General features: G+C 43.4%; 1 protein-coding gene across 1 annotated transcript in view; it reads right to left on the reverse strand.

Annotated features, from left to right (window-relative positions):
- Positions 1–20,918, reverse strand: part of PHF14 (PHD finger protein 14) — a 319,743-nt gene that overhangs the window by 212,403 nt on the left and 86,422 nt on the right. The window contains exons 11-15 of the mRNA XM_089776015.1: positions 8,695–8,965; positions 5,804–5,910; positions 4,270–4,365; positions 2,093–2,196; positions 766–897 (exon numbers count right to left, since the gene is read on the reverse strand). Of these exons, the coding sequence (XP_089632141.1) occupies positions 766–897; positions 2,093–2,196; positions 4,270–4,365; positions 5,804–5,910; positions 8,695–8,965 (710 nt within the window). The remainder of the gene's footprint in view (positions 1–765; positions 898–2,092; positions 2,197–4,269; positions 4,366–5,803; positions 5,911–8,694; positions 8,966–20,918) is intronic.

Genomic DNA, 20,918 nt, shown 5'->3' on the forward strand with positions numbered 1-20,918 from the left:
TAACTATTCATCTTGAATTATCAATTAAAATACACATTTCAAATTAGTCATCAGTAATGGTCTTCAATTAGCATGAGTTTAAAAAGTCTCTATGAATAATATTCTTATTTCGCAGACATGGAAAATAAGCATCTAGCCTGATAAAGTTGAGTGAAATGTCAATGTTGTCAATTAGAATAACCCAATTCACCTACCCTTCAAAGTGATGAAAGTGAAGTCAGAATAAATACAGATCTTAAACATATAGCTTAATTTTCAAAAGTAATAATGCATTGGCAAAGAAACTTGAAATCAAGACTATCTACTTTAAGCAGTATTTGGTAATGCTTAAATACTAGGGATATAAAAGTTTAAACAGGTAACTGGTTACCTAGAAAGCATTAGCTTTACCGGCATGCTCACCGGGTAACTGGCTGACGGGAGGGCCTGCCCAGTCAAAGCAGGCACCCCACCCCTGAACATGGTGGTCTGGCTGGCAGACCTTAGCTGTAGTGAGCCATGTAGGGACCAAAGCAGTTCCTGCCACCCATAGCCTCAGCAAGGCAGGGTCAGGCCAGAACAACTTCCCGCTTGCAGCAGACCTGGCCAACTGGATCCCAGAGCAGTCGCCCGCCCGTGGCCTGTGGTTAACTGGTTAAACAACTCATTTAACTGGTTAACTATTGTAAGCGGTTTTTTACATCCCTATTAAAGATTCAACATTTACAATGCTTTTCACATTTAATTCTCATTTGCAGTGCAAAAGATAACTAACAATATTCTTACCAATAACTGTTTTTAGTTTTTCTTGGCATTCTTGTAAGAGGAGGGTCCAGACAGCCGAGATGGTAATGTAGTTTACAGGTATCACACAGTAAGAGGAGGTGTTGATCATGGTTCTTCTTACAAATTCCACAACTTTGAATAAATGCAGCCAAAAAAGCATTAAAATTACATTTGAAATGGTATAGCACATATTGTACAGTACTGTATTCTTACTGACAATAAAAGTGCAAGTATGCAAATATAGGTTAATGACATCACAGTTTTCAGTGTTCATGTAAACGAACTACCTGATTACTTCTTAAAAAGTTTATGAGTAAGCATCTGTGCCTTTAAGGTTATATTTTCAAACTATGTTATATCTCATCTTTAAGTCTCCCATTTTCTTGAAATTTCATATTCAAGTATTGTAGAACTGCAGTTACCCTCTGATGCTCGAATGAGGATGATATCACCAAGAACCAGCGCAAAAAACAGATTGTGAAAGGAAGGGAGATTGGGGGAGGGAAGAATCACCATGTTGGGGCAAAACACAATATGTGTGAGTGTGTATGTGGTGGGGGAGATAATGGCAGGAAGGGAAGAATCACCATGCTGTGACAAAGTAGCTAAACAGAATATTATCAATCATTTATTTATTTCAACAACACTGAAAACCCCAAACAGCACTTCAATCTCATCATGCTGGGTAATGAACAAACACAAAATAAATCAAACTTCACTTTTTAAATTGAGCTACTGTCCCTATATGGCATTCTAGTTTAGTAGTCTCAAAAAGATTTTTTATTAACAGAAAGACAGAAAGAGAAACAGACAAAAAGAAAGAGCGACAGACACAGACAAACAGAAAATGTGAGTACGGAAAAGTAAAAACAAATCTGTTCAAAAGCAGCTTGCTGATTCATCAACTGGAAGAATAAATATCCTCAAAATGGCAATTTTTTTGAACACTATGCTGCTGAGTACATAATATCGTTCATATCAAATCCGTACAGCGATATATATTACTAAATTCAAACAACAAAAGCACGGATTTAAAATTTCCAAATTATAGCTGCAAACAATTCTGACCTTTCAGATGTAGAGAGCCTTTTTCCTTTAAAGTGCTGCTGTCTATTAACAGAGGAAGCCCTGCCATTTTATGTGCCAAAATAAACAAATGTCTCAGCTTCTAAGCTTAGAGATAACCATAACTCTAAAAGCAGACAATAGAAACATGTGGGGGAAGCATTTTCTTCAACTGTTGTATAATAAACTTTTCAGTTATAAAGATTCATCAAAATTCTCCTTAATTGTATCAAGCCTATTCTACCAAGACTGCATTACTTGCCTATAAAGTACTGCTGGAAGAGTAGACATCTTTTGTGTTCCTCCTTCCTTTTTACTTGGTTTCCTCTCCTTGGGTGCTCGCAAAATTGTTGGTATGTTCAATTTCTATTGGATTTAAACAAATTCAGTGTATATATACGTTTCTAAAGAAGAATTTAGGTCCCCCCTTTCCCCCTCCCCCGTGTCTGCTACTCCACAGCCTGTTAAATTTGGTCAACTTCAAGATACTAGATTTCTTAGGGAAAACCTGCTTTCTAAGCCCTGGTCTACACTAGGGAGTTATTTCAAAATAACTCCCCTTATTTTGAAATAAGCAGAATGTACACACTACCAAGCCTGTTATTTCGAAATAACTCCTGCTTTCCTTGGGGAATAAGCATATTTTGACACTGTTATTTCAGAAGTTATTATTTCAAAATACGTTATTTTGAAATAATTTCCTAGTGAAGACATGCCCTAAACTACTTTACAGTAGCATGAGCAACTACAATATTTATTTTGTCTCAAAACAAATTTTGTTTTTCACAGAATTACACACACATTTTCCAAGTTAGAAAAAACATGGAAACACTAAAGTCTTGGCTTTTAACTTTCCCCTCCAATCTTTGAGGGAGAGAGAAAGAATCCACTACAATTGACAAAAGAATATTGAGGCAGTTTATTTTCCTCAGCATCCCTGTTATACTGGTGCTCCATAGGTTAATTAGAAAAATTATCTTATTGGACCAAACTCTCCACAAAGCAGACCAGATTCTCTTCGGGTTTCTACTAATCTGCAGTATGCAAGCTTCTCAGACAGCAACCATCTATCAAAGTCATTTCTCGGCGGCCCTGTGGGCCTGCATCTGTTCAACCAACTGGAAAAAGTGTCATGCAAGCTGTGCAAATGAATTTTACTTCTATTTCTGCTTTCTTTCTTTTTTTTCCCCTGGTTTATTAATGTTTACACTGGAAAATACATTTGTGGACTTTTTTCAAACAACTTTAAAAAGATAAAATCTTGTTCCATACAGACCAAGTCCTACTAACAAAGAGATTTTTGTAAAAGACAAGAAGGCCAAAATAATTCAGCCATAGCCAATATGGTTAAGCCACAAGCATTACTGTAGATATCAATGATAGATTTCATTTTAAGTACAATAATACAAACAAGGCAGTACCAAAGGCCATCACAAGACTCTGATACAAGGCCTAATTAGGTGATGTCTTTTTATTCTGATCATCTTAAAATACTGACTCAATATTTATTCCGTATAATTCCCAAAAGCACCTTTATAATTAGTGTGGTACATCAGTGCTCCATACATTACATCTTGAAAAAGACTGCTGTTTCCCTGTATGCCAGGTCTGAGCCCTTTAGGAGGATATGGGAGATATTATATAAAAGACGAATGAAATGACTCACAGTTTCAGAAACACAGCCATCTACATACTGATAGATACAATATTCAGTGTGAAAAAGAACATATGTACTGAACAAGTTTCTCCGTCTTCTTTAAACACATGACTGAAAATAGTTTCATGTTCTCCTTTGATGGATAAATGACACATTGCCATTTTACATATATGGGGATTCAATGAATTATCATTAACATAATCCATGTATCTGTTTACCTTTTCTCTTCATTCAATTAATTTTTTAGTAGACCGAAGCATGAAAAATACCCATGACTATGGATAACAGAGTCACTGGTGGCAACAAGAAATAATCTTACTTTGCAATATCACCATATACTCTCTATTTCTAAAAAAAGAGTACATCATTTTATCTGCATAATTTAAAAAACACTGTTGCAAGTGATGTGTAGTTTTACGGATGTACAGTTTATGAAATGGTCATAAACCGTCAATACAAACCCAAGGAACCATACTATTTGAAATCTACAACTGCTAAAGAAAAAGTGGGGGGAATATGGTGGGATTAACTCATGCTTCAGGTTTAGCTTTATCACAAATGACAAGTCAATCAGTAACAGCAAATGAAAGAATTTTGCAAACAAGATAGCTATTACAAAAACAAAATTAAGCTACAGGTTCCCAGTAGGTTGCTTGCAGAGCTTTAGATACATTTCAATCAGAAATCATTAACCCTAGAGTACAAAATAAAAAGAAAACCCTATTTTAAAATTGTGCGCGCTTGTGTGGTACAAAAGAGGTGGAAAAAACGAAAAAGCCAACCTGTCCAATGATTCTACCCAGGAGAGTCCATATTCCTTGTCCTTCATTCCGTAGCTTTCCATTCATATTTTGAAGCTCTTCCAAAGACTCACACAACTGAAGAATAAAAAATTGAAAAAATATTTTAAAGTTTATTTCCTGAAGTTATTCAGCATCTATAATCTGAGAACTCTTTACCCTGTAACTTTTATAAATTACATAATTAAAAACACAAAGGAACTCAATAGTCAAGTCAATACATCAGAGATCTTTGTAGTCATTCAGGCATATAACAGCACTAAGAAGAAAAGTTGGACAGCCATCTGTTTTGTAAAAGAGGATATGAAGTAATTTAGCATGACAATTAGGTTCCACAATCACAATCAGAAAGCAAAATCCAAGCACATAAATGCATTATACCAACTGTACTATTACCAGTTTTGAAGTTATTGCTAATATTTCCACACTTAAAAAAATCAAGTTTTGTTCCTTCACCACCAAAAACCAAAACCAATGCAAACACATACTTTAAAAAAGCCAAGCACTTACTCTGTTACTTTAAAAGAACACGAAAGCAGAAGAGCATTCTGAAAAGTAATTGCCAGCTATAATATTAGATGTACAGCCTAGTAATTTTGCTAATCGTCCCCTCCCGTTCTCTCAGACTATTCAACAAACAGGTGTTAAAATGTGTTTTCATTTAAAACATCTGTTTAAACCACTTTTGATAAATTCTAATCTGATGAATTTAGCAAGCATCAGTATCAGCCTGCACAAATAATAATTTTGATAAATTATGTACATTATTTCTGTTTCAAAAGAATCCAAAAGTGATCAAGCAATTTTTAATCAACACTAACCCCTCCACATACCATTACTTGCTCATACACATTAATTATAACAGATTTTTGGAGGCAATGTTATCATCTGTTACTCCCCATTAAAAACTGGGGAAGGCTCAAAATTTAGATATTGATAAAAAATGGGCAGCAATTTTCATGTTTTGTATTCTACACTATTTCATGTAAACAACTTCTATACTGATAGAAATCCAGACACTACCACTAGAAGACAATCTGAAAATCAAATTACCCCAAAACAATGTGAAACGGACAAGTCAAGGGTCAGAATCTGAACTAAGTGCATACAAACAATAAAAACGGTAAAAAGTAGGCCCAAATCTTTAAATTAGTTCCATAATTTAACTGAGGTTGGTCCTGCTTGGAGCACTGGGTTGGACCAGATAACCTCATAAGGTCTCTTCCAAACCTAATCATCTATGAATCATGCAAAAGAGCCCCTGTGCTCATGTGGACCCCTTTTAAACCAGACTTTGTATGAAGGATAGGGTACAAATTAAACTTTAGAAATTCACTATAGTTGTGAAAATTTAAAATAGGAAAGTTAAGATTATTTTAAGTAGCATTTTTATCTTGGTACTCTATCTTTAAATAAAAGTTTTCCACATAGGTAAGAAATGCCCTTTGAGAAGCTAAATTCTATCAGTTAACAACGCACAAATACTTAGCAAAGCGGTATTAACAGCATTTCTTACCTTGTTATATTCCACATGAAGCTTTTCTTGTTCATTTTCTAGTTTATCCTTAATGTTCTTTTGTTCAGCCATATTTTCTTGGATCTGAATCATGCGCATATTTCTCTCTGTTTAAATAAAATCCAGGCCTTTCTAGCTTTAGTAGTGCAAGTGTCCCACATTGTTAACACATGAAACAAGTGCAACACATTTAAGTGCTAAGCAAAAAAACCTTAACATGTGAAATTAACAATACCACCACACACACAGAGAAATTATCAAAATACAGTTCACTATTTTGTTAAATTATGGAAATGATGGAATACAAGCATTCTCCCACCATATAGACCCGGGAAAAGCTTTTTTTGATAAATAGTTTATATCAGGGGTCGGCAACCCCCTAGTGAGCCATATTTGCTCATAAGACAAATATGGCTCACTAGAGAGCCAGATGTAGCTCTTTTGAAGCTCGAGACACACACACACACACACACACACACACCCCTTGCTCCCCCTCCTCCCTGCAGCAGAGAGCCTGCTCTGGCATTACAGCAGAACAATCCGGCCCACGGACACAGCAGGGAGCATTCAGGCAGACTCTTCTGCTTGCCACACCCCTGCATGACACTAAGAAAAGTGGCTGAGGGGCTGTTTTTCACCAACTGTGAGCGAGGAGGGGAGGGGAAGTGGTGCTTCATGGCTGTTCCCGCCCCAGCACAATCCCATTGTCTGGTTTCTGGCAAATGGAAGCAGCCTATTTAAAAAAACAGGCAGCACGACAGGCACTAACCCCACCTCTCCTCAGGTTCGTATTCACAGAGCACATGTCCCTGCAACCTGTGTGGGGGCAGGACAGGCTCCTGAGAAATGTGCTGGGCTGCTGGCCTGAAGTTGCACTGGTAAGAGCCCCAGCCACAGCCTGCCTCTGGCAAACCAGCCCCTCCCTCCCTCTAAACCTCTGTCCCCTCCCCCACAACCAAAATCCTGTGCCGCCCTCCTGAGCCCATACCCCTCTCCCAGACCCTGCATCCCAATCTCGTACCCCAGATCAAAATCCTCTCCTGCGTTAGGTCACAACCCAAATCCCTGCACTATAATCCCCTGCTCTAGGTCATAATCTAAACTCCTGCACCCTAATCCCATGCCTTGAGTCACAACCGCCTCCTTCCACCAAGCTCAGTGGTCCCCTCAACCCAGAAAAGGGTCCCCACCCCTGCCATAAATAATGTTAAGTATCAGAGGGGTAGCCGTGTTAGTCTGAATCTGCAAAAGCGGCGAGGAGTCCTGTGGCACTTTATAGACTAACTGAAGTATAGGAGCATAAGCTTTCGTGGGCAAAGTCCCACTTCGTCAGATGCATGTCAAATAATGTTGAAACCTTCTGCATTGGACATAATATTTTACTTTATTTAAAAATGAAGCCTGGCCAACAAGTCCCCAATTGGGGCCCAGCCCTCCATCTGGCTTCAGTTTCATAACACTCCTGCACCCCCACATACCAACCCTGAGCCCATCATACACCTCAGCTCCCTGCTCTGAGCTCCTTATATACACCCACATCCCCAGACCCCTGCCACAACACTCCTGTACCCCACACATACCCCAATCCTGTGTCCTGAGCCCCTCATACACCCCAACCCACATCCCTGCACCCCCACATCCCCAACCCCCTGCCACAAGAATGACAGACAATAGACTGAATGCATGCATGAAGCTGGATTTCACCAGTTATGTTTGATGTAAACTTCAAAGAAATGTGCAAAAAGATGCAACAGCAAAAGTCACATTAAAGTCTATGAGTACATTTCATTTATGCTATTATTAATCATTATGTCAATTATCAATAATATTATGTTGTATATTTTCAGTCATGCAAATGGGCAGTCTTACGCAGCTATTAGTTGACAACTTGTTTTGAATTTTGATGTAGTTTGGCTCTTTGGTTTGAAAAGGTTGCCGACCCCTGGTTTATATGAAAAAAATGCAGTTTTAATTAACCTACAACTTTCCAAAACTATTCTTGAAATATGACACAAGTTTGAAAATATGACACAAACAGACATTTACCTCCCACCCTCATCCTCCCTCTGTTCTGAAATTTGATTTGTCCTTTTCATATGTGTTCACTTTTTTTTAATTGTATCCCTTTGGTATATATGGCCATGCCAATTTCCTTCCACAATTTGATCTGAGGAAGTGGGTCTGGCCCACGAAAGCTCATCACCTAATAAACCATCTTGTTAGTCTTTAAAGTGCGACATAGTCCTGTTTTGTGTTTCAGCTGGACTAGACTAACACAGCTACATTTCTATTACTATTGAACAAAATCAGTTATTCGCTCAGCACTACTGCCATATGATTTTGCTGCATGGGCAAAGTAATGCTAAGGTAACTGTTTAGTGATGGGCACTAATTGAAGTTTAGCCTGGAGTGACCAATTACAAGAGTATGCCATTCTAAGATGGAAATTGAGTATTGAGGACAGCCCCCAAGATTAGGCTAAAGGTGTTCAGAGGGGAAAGGGATGGTCTTCCACCTGAATTCAAAGAGGACAAAAGAAAAAAAGATGCCAAATATCTACCCTTCTATACCTATCAAAAACATACTCCCTGCTATTTATGTTTGAAGAAATTTAATTTACAAAAAGGCACATACTAACTTACTTTGAGATGCTATTTATGTGACCTTTGCATTCATGTGAATGAGCAATGATAGTTAGCTTTTTTCTCTAGTGATTTTAATACACACACACACACACACACACAAACATATTGTGTTACTATTACCAAATCCTCTCCTTTCTTTCTATAATTATCCAATTTTTTTCTTCAAAACATCATATAGCACAAAGTCTGTAGGCATGAAGCATTGTTTATATGGCTTAAGAAACTTAAATATAGTCTTATCCTTACCAAGATAATAATTCACAAAATCAGCAGTGAGAGCCGGTTGCTTATGTTTTCTCCTTCCATCCACACTGGAATTTGTATCTGAAGTGTCCACTGGAAAGATATCTGTACTAATTCCCATTAACTCAGCTTTGCGCATCAGTTTACGTATGGCTGAAGCACTGCTAGTGAGTGGTCGTGGCAGCTTCTCCCTGGGTACCCATGCCTGAGGCCTGGTGGTACGAGCTAATTCTGCCTTGGCACGATACTGTTGCAATCTGGCATTGATCCGGGCCTACAATCAAAGTCCCAGAAAATCAAAATGGAATGAAAAGGTATAAAAGGAATCCAAATCACTTCTGCAGTAAACTTAACTTCCTATGAGACTACAGATAGGCTAGGCTCTACTTTCAATAAGAAAAAAATGCACAATCTAATCAAGCATTTATCAGTGTGTTTGGATATGATAACTGGAAAAACCACATATGAATATCATTTGGATTTTAACCTTGACACTTATAGTTATGTGGTAGTGTATTTTCTTAACCTTAAGTTTGTTAAATCAAATGGAATAATATTCATAACATTCTTTCTGGGAACAGCACCTTTAACAAGACTATTAACGTAGTGGCCTTCTGGGGACAATCTGCTGGCATGTCTAATAAACATAAGTAGGTGGAACTGTCTATGCTCACAAAATGGGTAAAGCCCTTGGCTTAGGTATGAGAAAGCACATTTAGATCAAGTATATTGCTGGCAAAAATGCCCATCTGATATTTATGGCAAATCTATTGGCCCTCTCTTGTAAGGAACTCCTTTCCAAGTTTTAGCAATGCCCAAACATACCTCTTTACAGATTATTACACTGGGGACATTAATGCACCAGAAATAAAATTCACAAACAAAAGCAAGAGGCATATTTATTATTGCTGACAGTACCTATATTTATGGACATCTGGGAGACCAATGTTGTTATATGTAATCGGAAAATACTGCAATGGAAGATAACACTAGCAAAAAAAATCATGACAGGGATGAATCCCACTGAGTACCAGGTTACAGCTTGTATACTCACACCTGCATGAAGAGGAAGTTAGACTACAGAGCATTAATCCAACTCCCCCAACACATAGTATGAGATATAAAACGACCTTGCATGAAATAAAAGGCAAAAATATATGCATGTACATGTTATACTCAAGGAATACCAGTTAACTCATCAGTTCAACTTACTGGCTTATGACCAGCATGATCTGGAGGAGACTGCCAAACATCTGGCCACTACGCTGACTCCAGCCTGAAGCACACTTCTCCAGTCCAAGGCAGAAAGGACCCAGAAGTGAACTGGAGTGGGCAGACTGAGTAGGGAGGTCATGCTTAATTTGGCACAGGTACCTGAGCCCCTTCCTTTTTCATTTTGCCATTCCTGTTCCCTCAGCTGCTACTTTTCATAGAGAAGACAGCACCAGAGTGCCTCAGAGGTCTGACAAAGCAGGCTCCTTCCCAGATGAAGAGAAGGTTACTCACCTTTAGTAGTAACTTGACATTCTTCGAGATGTGTATCCCTCTGGGTGCTCCACAGACTGGACTCTTCAAAGCAGCGCCTAGGGGGGCTATACATGCATGGCAAAAGGGGTGCGCGAGCACCACATGGTGCAACCAAGCATGTGCGGCCACCCTCCCCTCAGTTCCTTCTCTACTCAGAAACCCAGCATGTACAAGAGAGAGAAAGACTCCAAAGAGGATGGGAGGAAAGGAAGGTAGCAGAGCACTCATACGGACATTCACATCGAAGAACGTCAGTTACTGCTAAAAGTGAGTAACCTGTTCTTCGAGACACATCCCTGTGGGTGCTCCACAGCAGGTGACTGCAAAGCAGTATGTCCTCAGGAGGTAGGGACTCCGGATTCGGCAGGTAAGCAGTGGACAACACCACTTTAGCAACCTTAGCTGAAGAAAGACGCTCATGAGAAAGTGCGCAGTGCTTTGAAAAAGTTTAATCAGAGACGGAGGTGGCTGTAGCGCATATGTCCTCAAGAGGGATCTTGCGGAGGTAAGCTAGGTGGAATGGGCCCAGATGGAGACAGGTGGAGTAAGATGATTGTGCTGGTAGCATAAGGGTATGCAGTCTGAAATCCAGTGAGACAGTCTTTGGGAAGATATCTTTTGTCCTTTATTGCATTTTACAATGGATATAAAAAGCTGGGCGAAGTCCTAAAGGGCCTAGTTCTATGAATGTAAAAAGAATGAAAGAGCTCTGCAGACACCTAGTGTATGCATCTTTGCCTCAAGAGAATAACATGAGGCCTAGAGAAAAGAACAGTTACGTGGATGATCTGGTTTATGTGAAAGGAAGAGCGGATCCTGGGGAGGAATTTTGGGTGGGTACAAAGCATGACTTTATCTTTAAAAAAGATGGTGTATGGAAGATCCGCCATTAGAGCGGTCACCTTTCCCACTCATCTGGCAGATGTGATTGCAACCAAAAATGGTGTCTTCGTAGAAAGATGAAGTATCCAAATGGCCACTGGCTCAAAGGACTAGAAGCAAGTAATGACCATGTGGATGTCGTTGCCAGACTGTGCCTCTGATCTGGACTTGATTAGGCACTTGTCGAGAAAAGGAAAAATGATATTGAGTTTCCTTACATAGACAGTGACTACAGCAAGGATCTTAGGGTATATGTCTACACTAACTCGTTAGTTCGAGCTAGGTAGGATAATGAGGGCAATTGAAGTTGCAAATGAAGCCCGGGATTTAAATATCCTGGGCTTCATTTGCATGTTCCCGGGAGCCGCCATTTTTAAATCCCCCTTAGTCCGAACTCCATGCCCGTGGCTACACGTGGCACGGACTAGGTAGTTCGAATTAAAGATCCTAATTTCAAATTAAAGATCCTCATGGAATGAGGAGTAACGGTAGTTCGAATTAAAGATCCTAACAAAGGGACAGTATATCCAGTATTGTATTGTAGCACCGATTTATCAGTTATGGACTACCATGCTATGTAAAACGGCACAAGATGATGGTTAAATGTTTTTTCAGAGGTTAGAGTCTTTGGAGCAGGGGGAGAGATTTTTGGTCCCTCGACGGAGGCCTCAAATTTGCTCGTTTGGCTGGGGCGGCTAGTTTGCAGTGTTGATCTGGTTGCATCTGCGCTGCCTGCCCTGACCAAGTTGTTGCTGACACTGCTGGCCCTGTTTATGCTGATGGTAGATATACGAGGGCTATCTGGGTCTTGCGTATGGCTGGTACCTAAATTGTCATCTCCTAGTTGCAGGCATATGAATGCCCAAGGAACGCAGGTCGCCTGTGAATCCTTCATGGAATGGAGGACCTCACTGGGGTTTTTTTTTTTGAGACAAGCTTCTCAACCTCAAAGAGGAGGTCCTCCAAGGCAGGCTGTATTTCCCTGGGGAAATGCTGAGGAGTTAAACCAGGAGGCTTGCCTCATAACAACCTTTGTGGCTGTTGCCCTAGTAGCCATGTCAGAGGCATCAAGGGTGGCTTGCTAGGCTGTGCATGAAATCACATACCCCTCTGTGATCACTGCTTTAAATTGCTGTTTCTTTGCCTCTGCTATATTGTCAATAAAGGTACTGAGTTGTGAATAGTTGAAGTCATATTTGCTAAAGGGTATGGTGTAATTGGCGACTCTAAACTGAAGGGTGGGAGATAGTAGGCCTTTCTACCAAAGAGGTTAGCTTGTCTTGTCTCTTGTCTTGGTCAGCTACGGTAGATAGTACCTGGTGGTGTTTATTTCTCTTGTGCGCAGCTTTGACTACCAGAGAGTTACGTGGGTAAAAAAAAATTGGATCCCTTTGGGGCAACATAATATTTTCTATTAGCACTTTTACAAGAGGGTGGATAGGTTGCATGGGTCTGCCAATATGTATTTATGGGGAGTATGATCTTTGCAGTAGGTGTGGCCTGAAGTCTATTGGTAAGCTCATATTGGGTCTCAGAGAACTCCTCCGTGGCTATGTTGAGATCTGCTGCTACCCTTTTGAAAAGGTCCTGAAAAGATGTTAAGTCATCAGCCACTGTTTGAGGTGGTGGCATTATTGCTTCATCTGGCAATGATAATGCGTTAATGTCAGGCGAGGTATCTGGTCCTGATTCACGGTTTTGCTGACCCTATAATTCTTCCTGGGTTCTCTGAAGGAATGGAGAATGGGGTGGAGGGGATGGCACGGATTGCATGTTTGTCATCTTAGTGCATTCTCTTAAAACCATATCCCCATGGGCTCCAATACTGCCACTGTGCACCACATGCAATGGGTGGTGGCATTCAGTGGTGTGGCCCCCAGAGCGGGGGGCGGGGATTGTGGGCCCTATTGAGCATCTGAAACTGGGATGCAAGCACAGTACAGAAGCCTCAGTGCCGGGCAAAAGTTGGGATGAGAAAGGTAACTCTGCTCATTCATCCTCATTGCTAGATAGTAGCATGGAAGAGGAAACGTGCCGTGGTGTCGCAGTAGCTGATGCTATATCGGTGCCAAGAAAAGGGGACTTAAAGGTAGAAGAAACAGTGAGATCCTTGCTTTGAAGATACCTCAGTGCCGGTGTAGACGGTGCCATTAATGATGGTGTGGTGGACAGTACCGATGTTAGTTGAGCATCTATTGGAACTGAAAGCTGTTTCCATGCCGTGATAGTTATGGCAGTTATATTGACGGAACTTGAGTCCAGTGCTGTATTATTGGGACCGATGAGACTGTCTCTTGTTTTTCCAGTGCCATAATGGGAGCTGAGGCTGTCGAGACAGGCATAATATGGCCTGTGGCTTCAGTGCAGAATTTTTGAGCACTCTGCTTGATGGTTCCTCATTAGGTGCCAGAGATCCTTGGCACATCTTAAGTGCTGAGGCGTGGTGCTCCCTCAACTCTCAGTACCAACTTCTCGTTGCATACCACTTAGACAACTGCGGTTTCTGAGGTAAGGAGGAGACTCACTTCTTTGGGGATTTCTTCTCATTATCAGATCTGTTATTCAGGCCACTGGGTGTCCAAATCAGAGGCAGGGTGTTGGTTCTTTTCAAGCTTTAATGTCTTAAGGCGGAGTTCTCTATCCCTGTGTGTATGTGCCTTAAGTTTAGCACAATGGTGGGAATCCTGCTGCACATGGTTTTCACCAACGCATTTGGAGTGAGGAGCAGCATTTAAAACCTGAGGATCCAGGCATTTCTTGTCCAGTTAAGGAAAGGCTGGAGCAAAGGAGAAACAACTTGAATAACAGATTTTTTGGGGGGGGTTAGTACGAAGATGAACTTGGATGAAGAACAATGAGAATTGGGGAAAACACACTGCTTATCTATGAAGAACAATGCTGTGCGAAGAGCACTGCTGAGCTCCGTCTTGAGCTGGGGACAGTAAAAAGGAACTGAGGGGAGGGTGACTGCACATGTGCAGTTGCACCAGGCAGTGCTCATGCACCCCTTTTGCCACACGTGTGCCCCACCCCAGGCACTGCTCAGAAGAATCTGGTCTGTGGTGCTGGAACGCACCAACACTTGCTGTTGAGCACCCACAGGGACGTCTCTCGAAGAACCACTATTCTCTCACTCTCACCTGGGCCTCAATACTCACTGCTATGATCCAGTCATAGATTTTGTCTTCACTGTTAAAAAAAAAAGACATGTTTTTACTCTGGAATAACTAACACACATTTGCTATTCTGATGTCACTAAAACCTAGTGATGAAAAGACACCATAATTTTCACCACAAGGGAAAATGAGGCAAAGGATCAACCTAGAGGGAGGGAAAATGAGTGCCTTAGTACATAGATTACTGGACTTGAACTTCAGAGACCTGAGTTCTAGTGCTGGCTCTGCCCTAGCCTGCTGGGTGACTTTGTGGCACAAAATAGTGAAGTGAATTGCTCAGTCTCCTTATCTGTAAAATAAAGCTAAATGATGCTGAAATCCTTTGTAAAGGACTTTGAAATAGAAAGGTGAAAAGTACTATGTGAGAGCTAGGTATTATTATTATTAACAACAATATTTTAGATGAATAATATTTTTCCTAATACTTGGGCCCTACCAAATTTATGATCATGAAACATTCACCAAAGATTGTGAAATCAGACTTCCCCAAACTTTGGAGGCACAGGAATTCCTCTCCCCATCTTCCCCTGCATGGCTGTTGTCAGGGGGAGATCAGACCCACCTCTGGGTACCTCCTCCAGTTGCAGAAACCTCCACAGCTGCAATGCTTCAGAGTTCAGCTCTGAAGGCAGCACCCAAGAAGCTACCTGATGCCTGCAACTGGGGGAGATTCCCAGAAGCAGATCTGGATCTAATCTTCCCCCAAGATTCTTGAAGCACCTGCATGAGTTGCTACTCTAAAATTTCACAGCAAGATCTAGAATACAAAGAAGTTACTCAGCTTGTGCGGTAATAATGGTTCTTCAAAACGTTCGTCCCCATGGGTGTTCCACTCCAGGGGCTCATCTAGACTACATCCCTATGTCAAAAGAGGGATGTAAATGAGCCCAAAAGTGCAAATGAAGCGCAAATTTAAATATCCTGCACTTGATTTGCATATTCACATCTGATCACTGTTTTGAAAAAAGGGTATTTTGAAAGCAAAACCGCAAACTAGATGCAGTTCATTGGGGGGGGGGGGGGGAACCCTTTTCGAAAGAACCTGTACTTCTGAAAAAATGAGTATGGTTTCTTTCGAAAAAGGGTTTTTTTATTCCCCTGAAAGAACCGTGTCTAAACTGCAGTTTCACTTTCAAAATACCCTTTATTTGCATATTCGTGTCTGTGGTTTCAAAAAAGTGCAGGATATTTAAATTTGCACTTTCGATTGGGCTCATTTACATCCCTCTCTCACTAGAGGGATTTAGTCTAGACATAGCCTAGGTGTTGGTGCATCCTCACATTGGCAATTGGGCAATTTGTTAGCAGTGTCTAGCCACATTATGATTGTGTAGTAGTCTCGTGGAGCTCATGTGCATAATGAGACCCCCCCCTCTGTTCCTTCTCCAGAGAATACAGTAAATGGAACTCCAAAGTGGAGAAAAAGGTGTGTAGTGAGCACCCACAAGGTCACACATCTCAAAGAACCATAATTACTACACAAGATGAAAAACTTCTTTTTCTTCAAGTGCTGTTTCTGTGGGTGCTCCATTCTAAGTTTCTGTAGAACAATGTCCTCCATACAGTTGGTGGGTTTTGGAGGACATGGTAGAGAGTACAGCAAGCACAATTGCGGTAGAAGGGATGGGACCACTTGTGATGGCATAATGTTTTGCAGAGTTGTGTTACAAAGACCAAGTTGCAGCTCGGCATATTTCTCTTAATAGTACATTCTTAAGGAACGCTAAGGAAGCTACTACAGCTCAAGCGGACTGCACTCATTCCCTGTGAGAGGTTATCACGTACTGTGTAGCATGTGTATATACAGTTGGAGATCCATTTGGAGAGTTATTGGGAAGAGATTGCAATACCACTGGATCATTCTACTATGCAGATGAACAGTCTTGTGGTTTTGCAGATTTAGTCCTATCCAAGAAGAAAGCCACAGGACTGCATCAGTTTTAGAGATGAACAGGTGTGCACTGTCAAAAGGGAGATATTCCACACAGCTCTTTGGGGATCCCAGAAGCTTGTAACCAAAAGGCTCTCTGCTTCGTGACTGCTGTGGCAGTGGTCCAGGCCTTGTATATACAGGTCCATGGCTGCCTGAAGAGCCATTTATGTGATATTTGACCCTCTTGAATTCTAGACTGCAGCTGTGGTTGTTGTGTTCTGCCAATCAATAAAGAAGCTCCTGCAGTTTGGCATAACTGGACTAATTGTAATTAGCTAGTAGTGCAAAATAGATGGCTACCCAAAATTGAAGGCTGTCCGATTAATATATTTTTTGCCCAAATAGAGCTAAATATTAGTGATCTTTGTCTTGGACAGTGGACTGGAACTGTGGTTGTTTCACTTGGTGGTAGATGGCATTGACCACGAAAGAGTTAGATTATGGGTGTGAAGAGAGGAAGTCCACATCTTTAGCCAGGACAAAATATTTCCTGTCCATCTGTTAGTTAGTGGAGGCAGTGTTTGGCAGATGGCCTCTGCTGGTTGTATGAATTTCTCATCTATGGAGAGGATGATTTTGATCATCATGGAGAATTGCAAGATCTCCAGGAGTTTGTATTGCTTTTCCTGTACTTCATGTAGGAGGCAGGACTTAGAGGTAGTTGGTCTGTCCTTCAGGTTGGTGAATGATCCATGCCAGAGAACAGATATTGTGATACCAAAAGTGACAAGAAGTCCTGTGGCACCTTAAAGACTAACAGATGTATTGGAGCATAAGCTTTCGTGGGCAAAGACCCACTTCATCAGATGCACGTAATGGAAATTTCCAGGGGCAGGTATAAATATGCAGGCCAGAATAAGGCTAGAGATAACGAGGTTAATTCAATCAGGAAGGGTGAGGCCCACTTCTAGCAGCTGATGTGGAGGTGTGATCACCAAGAGAGGAGAAACTGCTTTTGTAGTTAGCTAGCCATTCGCAGTCTTTGTTTAATCCTAAAATGATGGTGTCAAATTTGCAGATGAACTGTAGTTTAGTAGTTTCTCTTTGAAGTCTGGTCTTGAAGTTTTTTTGCTGCAGAATAGCTAACTTTAAATATGCTACTGTGTGTCCAGGGAGACTGAAGTGTTCTCCTACAGCCGTGGTCCCCAACACGGTGCCCGCGGGCCCCATGGCACCCGCGGCGGCATTCGTGTGCGCCCGCCACGTGCTCGGGGCTGGCCTGGCCCTGGGCACGTGGTGCATGCACAGTGCCGGAGCCGGCCCCGGGCGCTTAGGGGGGGCGCCGGCCCTGGGCACTTGGGGGGGGGGGCGCCGGCCCCGGGCACGTGGCGCTTGGAGGAGGAGGAGGGGCGCTGGCCCCCGGCGCTTGGAGGAAGGGGGGCACCGGCCCCGGGTGCGCGGCGCTTGGGGGGGAGGGGGCGCCGGCCCCAGGCGCTTGGAGGAGGGGGGGCGCCGGCCCCGGCCCCCGGCGCTTGGAGGGGGGGGGTGCCGGCCCCGGGCGCATGGAGCTTGGAGGGGGGGGCACCGGCCCCGGGCGTTTGGAGGAGGGGGACCCCGGCCCCCAGTGCTTGGAGGAGGGGGGGCACCGGCCCCAGGTGCGCGGCGCTTGGAGGGGGGGGCATCGGGCCCCGGGCACGCATGCCTTGGAGGTGGCCCCGGGCACTTGGAGGAGGGGCGGGGGGTGCTGGCCCCGGGCGCAGCTATGAAGGGGGACGCGTGGCTATGGGGGGCCCCGCCCCGTCCTCTGGCGCCCGGCAGGCGAACGGCCACGGCCCCTGGCGCCCGGCAACCTCCACAGGTTGGGGACCACTGTCCTACAGGCTTTTTGTATATTGCCATTCCTAATAAAGGATTTGTGTCCATTTATTCTTTTACATAGGGACTGTCCAGTTTGGCCGATGTACATAGCAGAGGGGCATTGCTGGCACATGATGGTGTATATTACATTGGTAGATGTGCAGGTGAATGAACCAGTGATGGTGTGGCTGATCTGGTTAGGTCCTGTGCTGGTGTAGATATGTGGGCAGAGTTGGCACCGAGGTTTGTTGCTTGGATTGGTTCCTGAGTTAGAGTTACTGTGGTGCATTGTATAGTTGGTGAGAATTTGTTTCAGGATGGTGGGTTGTCTGTGGGCAAGGCCCGGCCTGCCTCCAAAGGCCCGTGAAAGTGAGGGATCATTGTCCAGGATGGGTTGTAGATCATTGATGATGAGTTGAAGAGGTTTTAGCTCAAGACTGTAGATGATGGCCAGTGGTGTTCTGTTGGTGTCTTTCTTGGGATTGTCTTGTAGTAGAAGGCTTCTGGGTACATGTCTGGCTCTGTTAACCTGTTTCCTCACTTCCTTATGCAGGTATCGTAGTTTCAAGAATGCTTGGTGAAGATCTTGTAGGTGTTGGTCTCTGTCTGAGGGGTTGGTGCAAATGCGGTTATACCTTAGTTCTTGGCTGGAGACAATGGATCGTGTGGTGTGCCGGGGATGGAAGCTGGAGGCATGAAAGTAGGCACAGCGATTGGTAGGTTTTCAGTATAAGGTGGTGTTTATGTGACCATCACTTATTTGTACCGTGGTGTCCAGGAAGTGTCTCTTGTGTAGACTGGTCCAGGCTGAGGTTGATGGTGGGGTAGAAACTGTTGAAATTGTGGTGGAATTCTTCCAGAGTCTCCTTCCCATGGGTTCAGATGATGATGATGTCATCAATGTAGCGTAGGTAGAGAAGGGGCATTAGTGGACGAGAGTTGAGGAAGCTTTGTTCCAGTTCAGCCATAAAAATGTTGGAGCCATGTATTGTGGGGCCATGCAGGGGCGTATTGTGGGGCCACTGGTCTGGAGGTATATATCGTCACCGAATCTGAAATAGTTGTGTGTGAGGATAAAGTCACAGAGTTCAGCCACCAGTTGTGCTGTGGCATCATCAGGGATATTGTTCCTGACAGCTTGTATTCCATCTATGTGTGGGATGTTTGTGTAGAGAGCCTCTACATCCATGGTGGCTAGGATTGTGTTTTCTGGAAGATCACCAATGCATTGTAGTCCTCTCAGGAAATCAGTAGTGTCACGGAGGTAACTGGGAGTGCTGGTGGCGTAGAGTCTGAGTAGAGTCTCCACATATCCAGACAGTCCTTGGGTGAGAATGCCAATGCCCGAGAAGATGGGGCATCCAGGATTTCCAGGTTTGTGGATCTTGGGAAATAGAACAACCCTGGTCAGGGCTCTAAAGGTGTGTTGATTTGTTGCTGTGTTTGTGTGGGGAGTGTCCTAAGCAGATGGTGAAGTTTCTTAGCGTATTCCTCAGTGGGATCTGAGGAATCCCACGTAGGACAGTCCCTACGTAAAAGAATAAATGGACACAAATCAGATATTAGGAATGGCAATATACAGGCAGTCCCCGGGTTACGTACAAGATAGGGACTGTAGGTTTGTTCTTAAGTTGAATCTGTATGTAAGTCGGAACTGGCATCCAGATTCAGCCGCTGAATCTGGACACCAGTTCCGACTTACATACAGATTCAACTTAAGAACCCCAGGGGTCCCCAAGTCAGCTGCTGCTGAAACTGATCAGCAGCGGCTGAATCAGGACTCCTGGGGCAGAGTAGCTGGGGTGCTGCCGAGTTGGTCCAGTAGCGCCAAGGAGCAGTGCTGTGGGACCAACCGGCAGCGCCCCACCTGCTCTTCCACAGGCCCTGGGCTTTGCTCCACACCTCCCTGGTCTGCTGAGGGGGGCACGAGCTGCATCCCCCCCAGCAGACCAGAGAGACGCGGAGCAAAGCGGCGGAGGACCCGGGGCCAGACCCGCGGCCGCTTCCAGATCAGCTGGAAGCGCCGTGGGTCCGGCCGGGTCCTGCGCGGCTTTGCTCAGCATCTCCCTGGTCTACAGACCAGAGAGACGCTGAGCAAAGCAGCGCAGGACCCGGGGCCAGACCCATGGCACTTCCAGCAGCTTCTCCTCTCTTGGTATTCACACCTTCAGATCAGCTACTAGAAGTGGGCCTCATCCTCCCTGACTGGATTCACCTCGTTATCTCTAGCCTTATTCTGGCCTGCATATTTATCCCTGCCTCTGGAAATTTCCACTACATGCATCTGACGAAGTGAGTCTTTGCCCACAGAAGCTTATGCTGCAATACATCTGTTAGTCTACAAGGTGCCACAGGACTACTTATCGCTTTTGCAGATCCAGATTAGCACGGCTACCCCTCTGATATGTGGTACCAAAGTGATCTTTATGTCTTTGTGGTGGAGAAATTGCGTTGGTGCATGAGACCTGTTTGTCAGTGCTGTCGTCTGAGTTGGTGCTGGCAGAGGCAGCATGTCCACACGTCAGCGCTGGTGCTACGGTGGAGGGGGCCTTGTGTCTCAGTTCTGATTTGGCACATTTTGAGTCATTCAGTATTTGTGCCAGGTGGTACCGGAAGTGCCCAGTGCCTCAGCAGTGCGGATTCCCAAAGAGTTCTGCATCAAGGGCAATGATCTTGCCAGGGAAGCTCTTGTTTTTTGAATGTCCTGGGTAGGAAATGATGAGGCTCGCTTCCTGGAGCTACTGGAAGCTTGAGTCTTGTCTTTGCTTGTGGGACCTTGTGGAAGGAGTATCTTCCGAGTTCTGTAGTGATGTTTCCAGTATTATCTTTAAGCAGGGCTCTCTCTATCCTGCCTAGCTCTAGCTTTGAAGTTGTTATAATGAGAGCATTTCTGTGGAATAGGGGATTCTCCC

The sequence above is a fragment of the Pelodiscus sinensis genome, chromosome 2 (genome assembly GCF_052426305.1).
Source record: "Pelodiscus sinensis isolate ZL-2025 chromosome 2, ASM5242630v1, whole genome shotgun sequence".
In the NCBI taxonomy this organism is placed as follows: Eukaryota; Metazoa; Chordata; order Testudines; family Trionychidae; genus Pelodiscus; species Pelodiscus sinensis.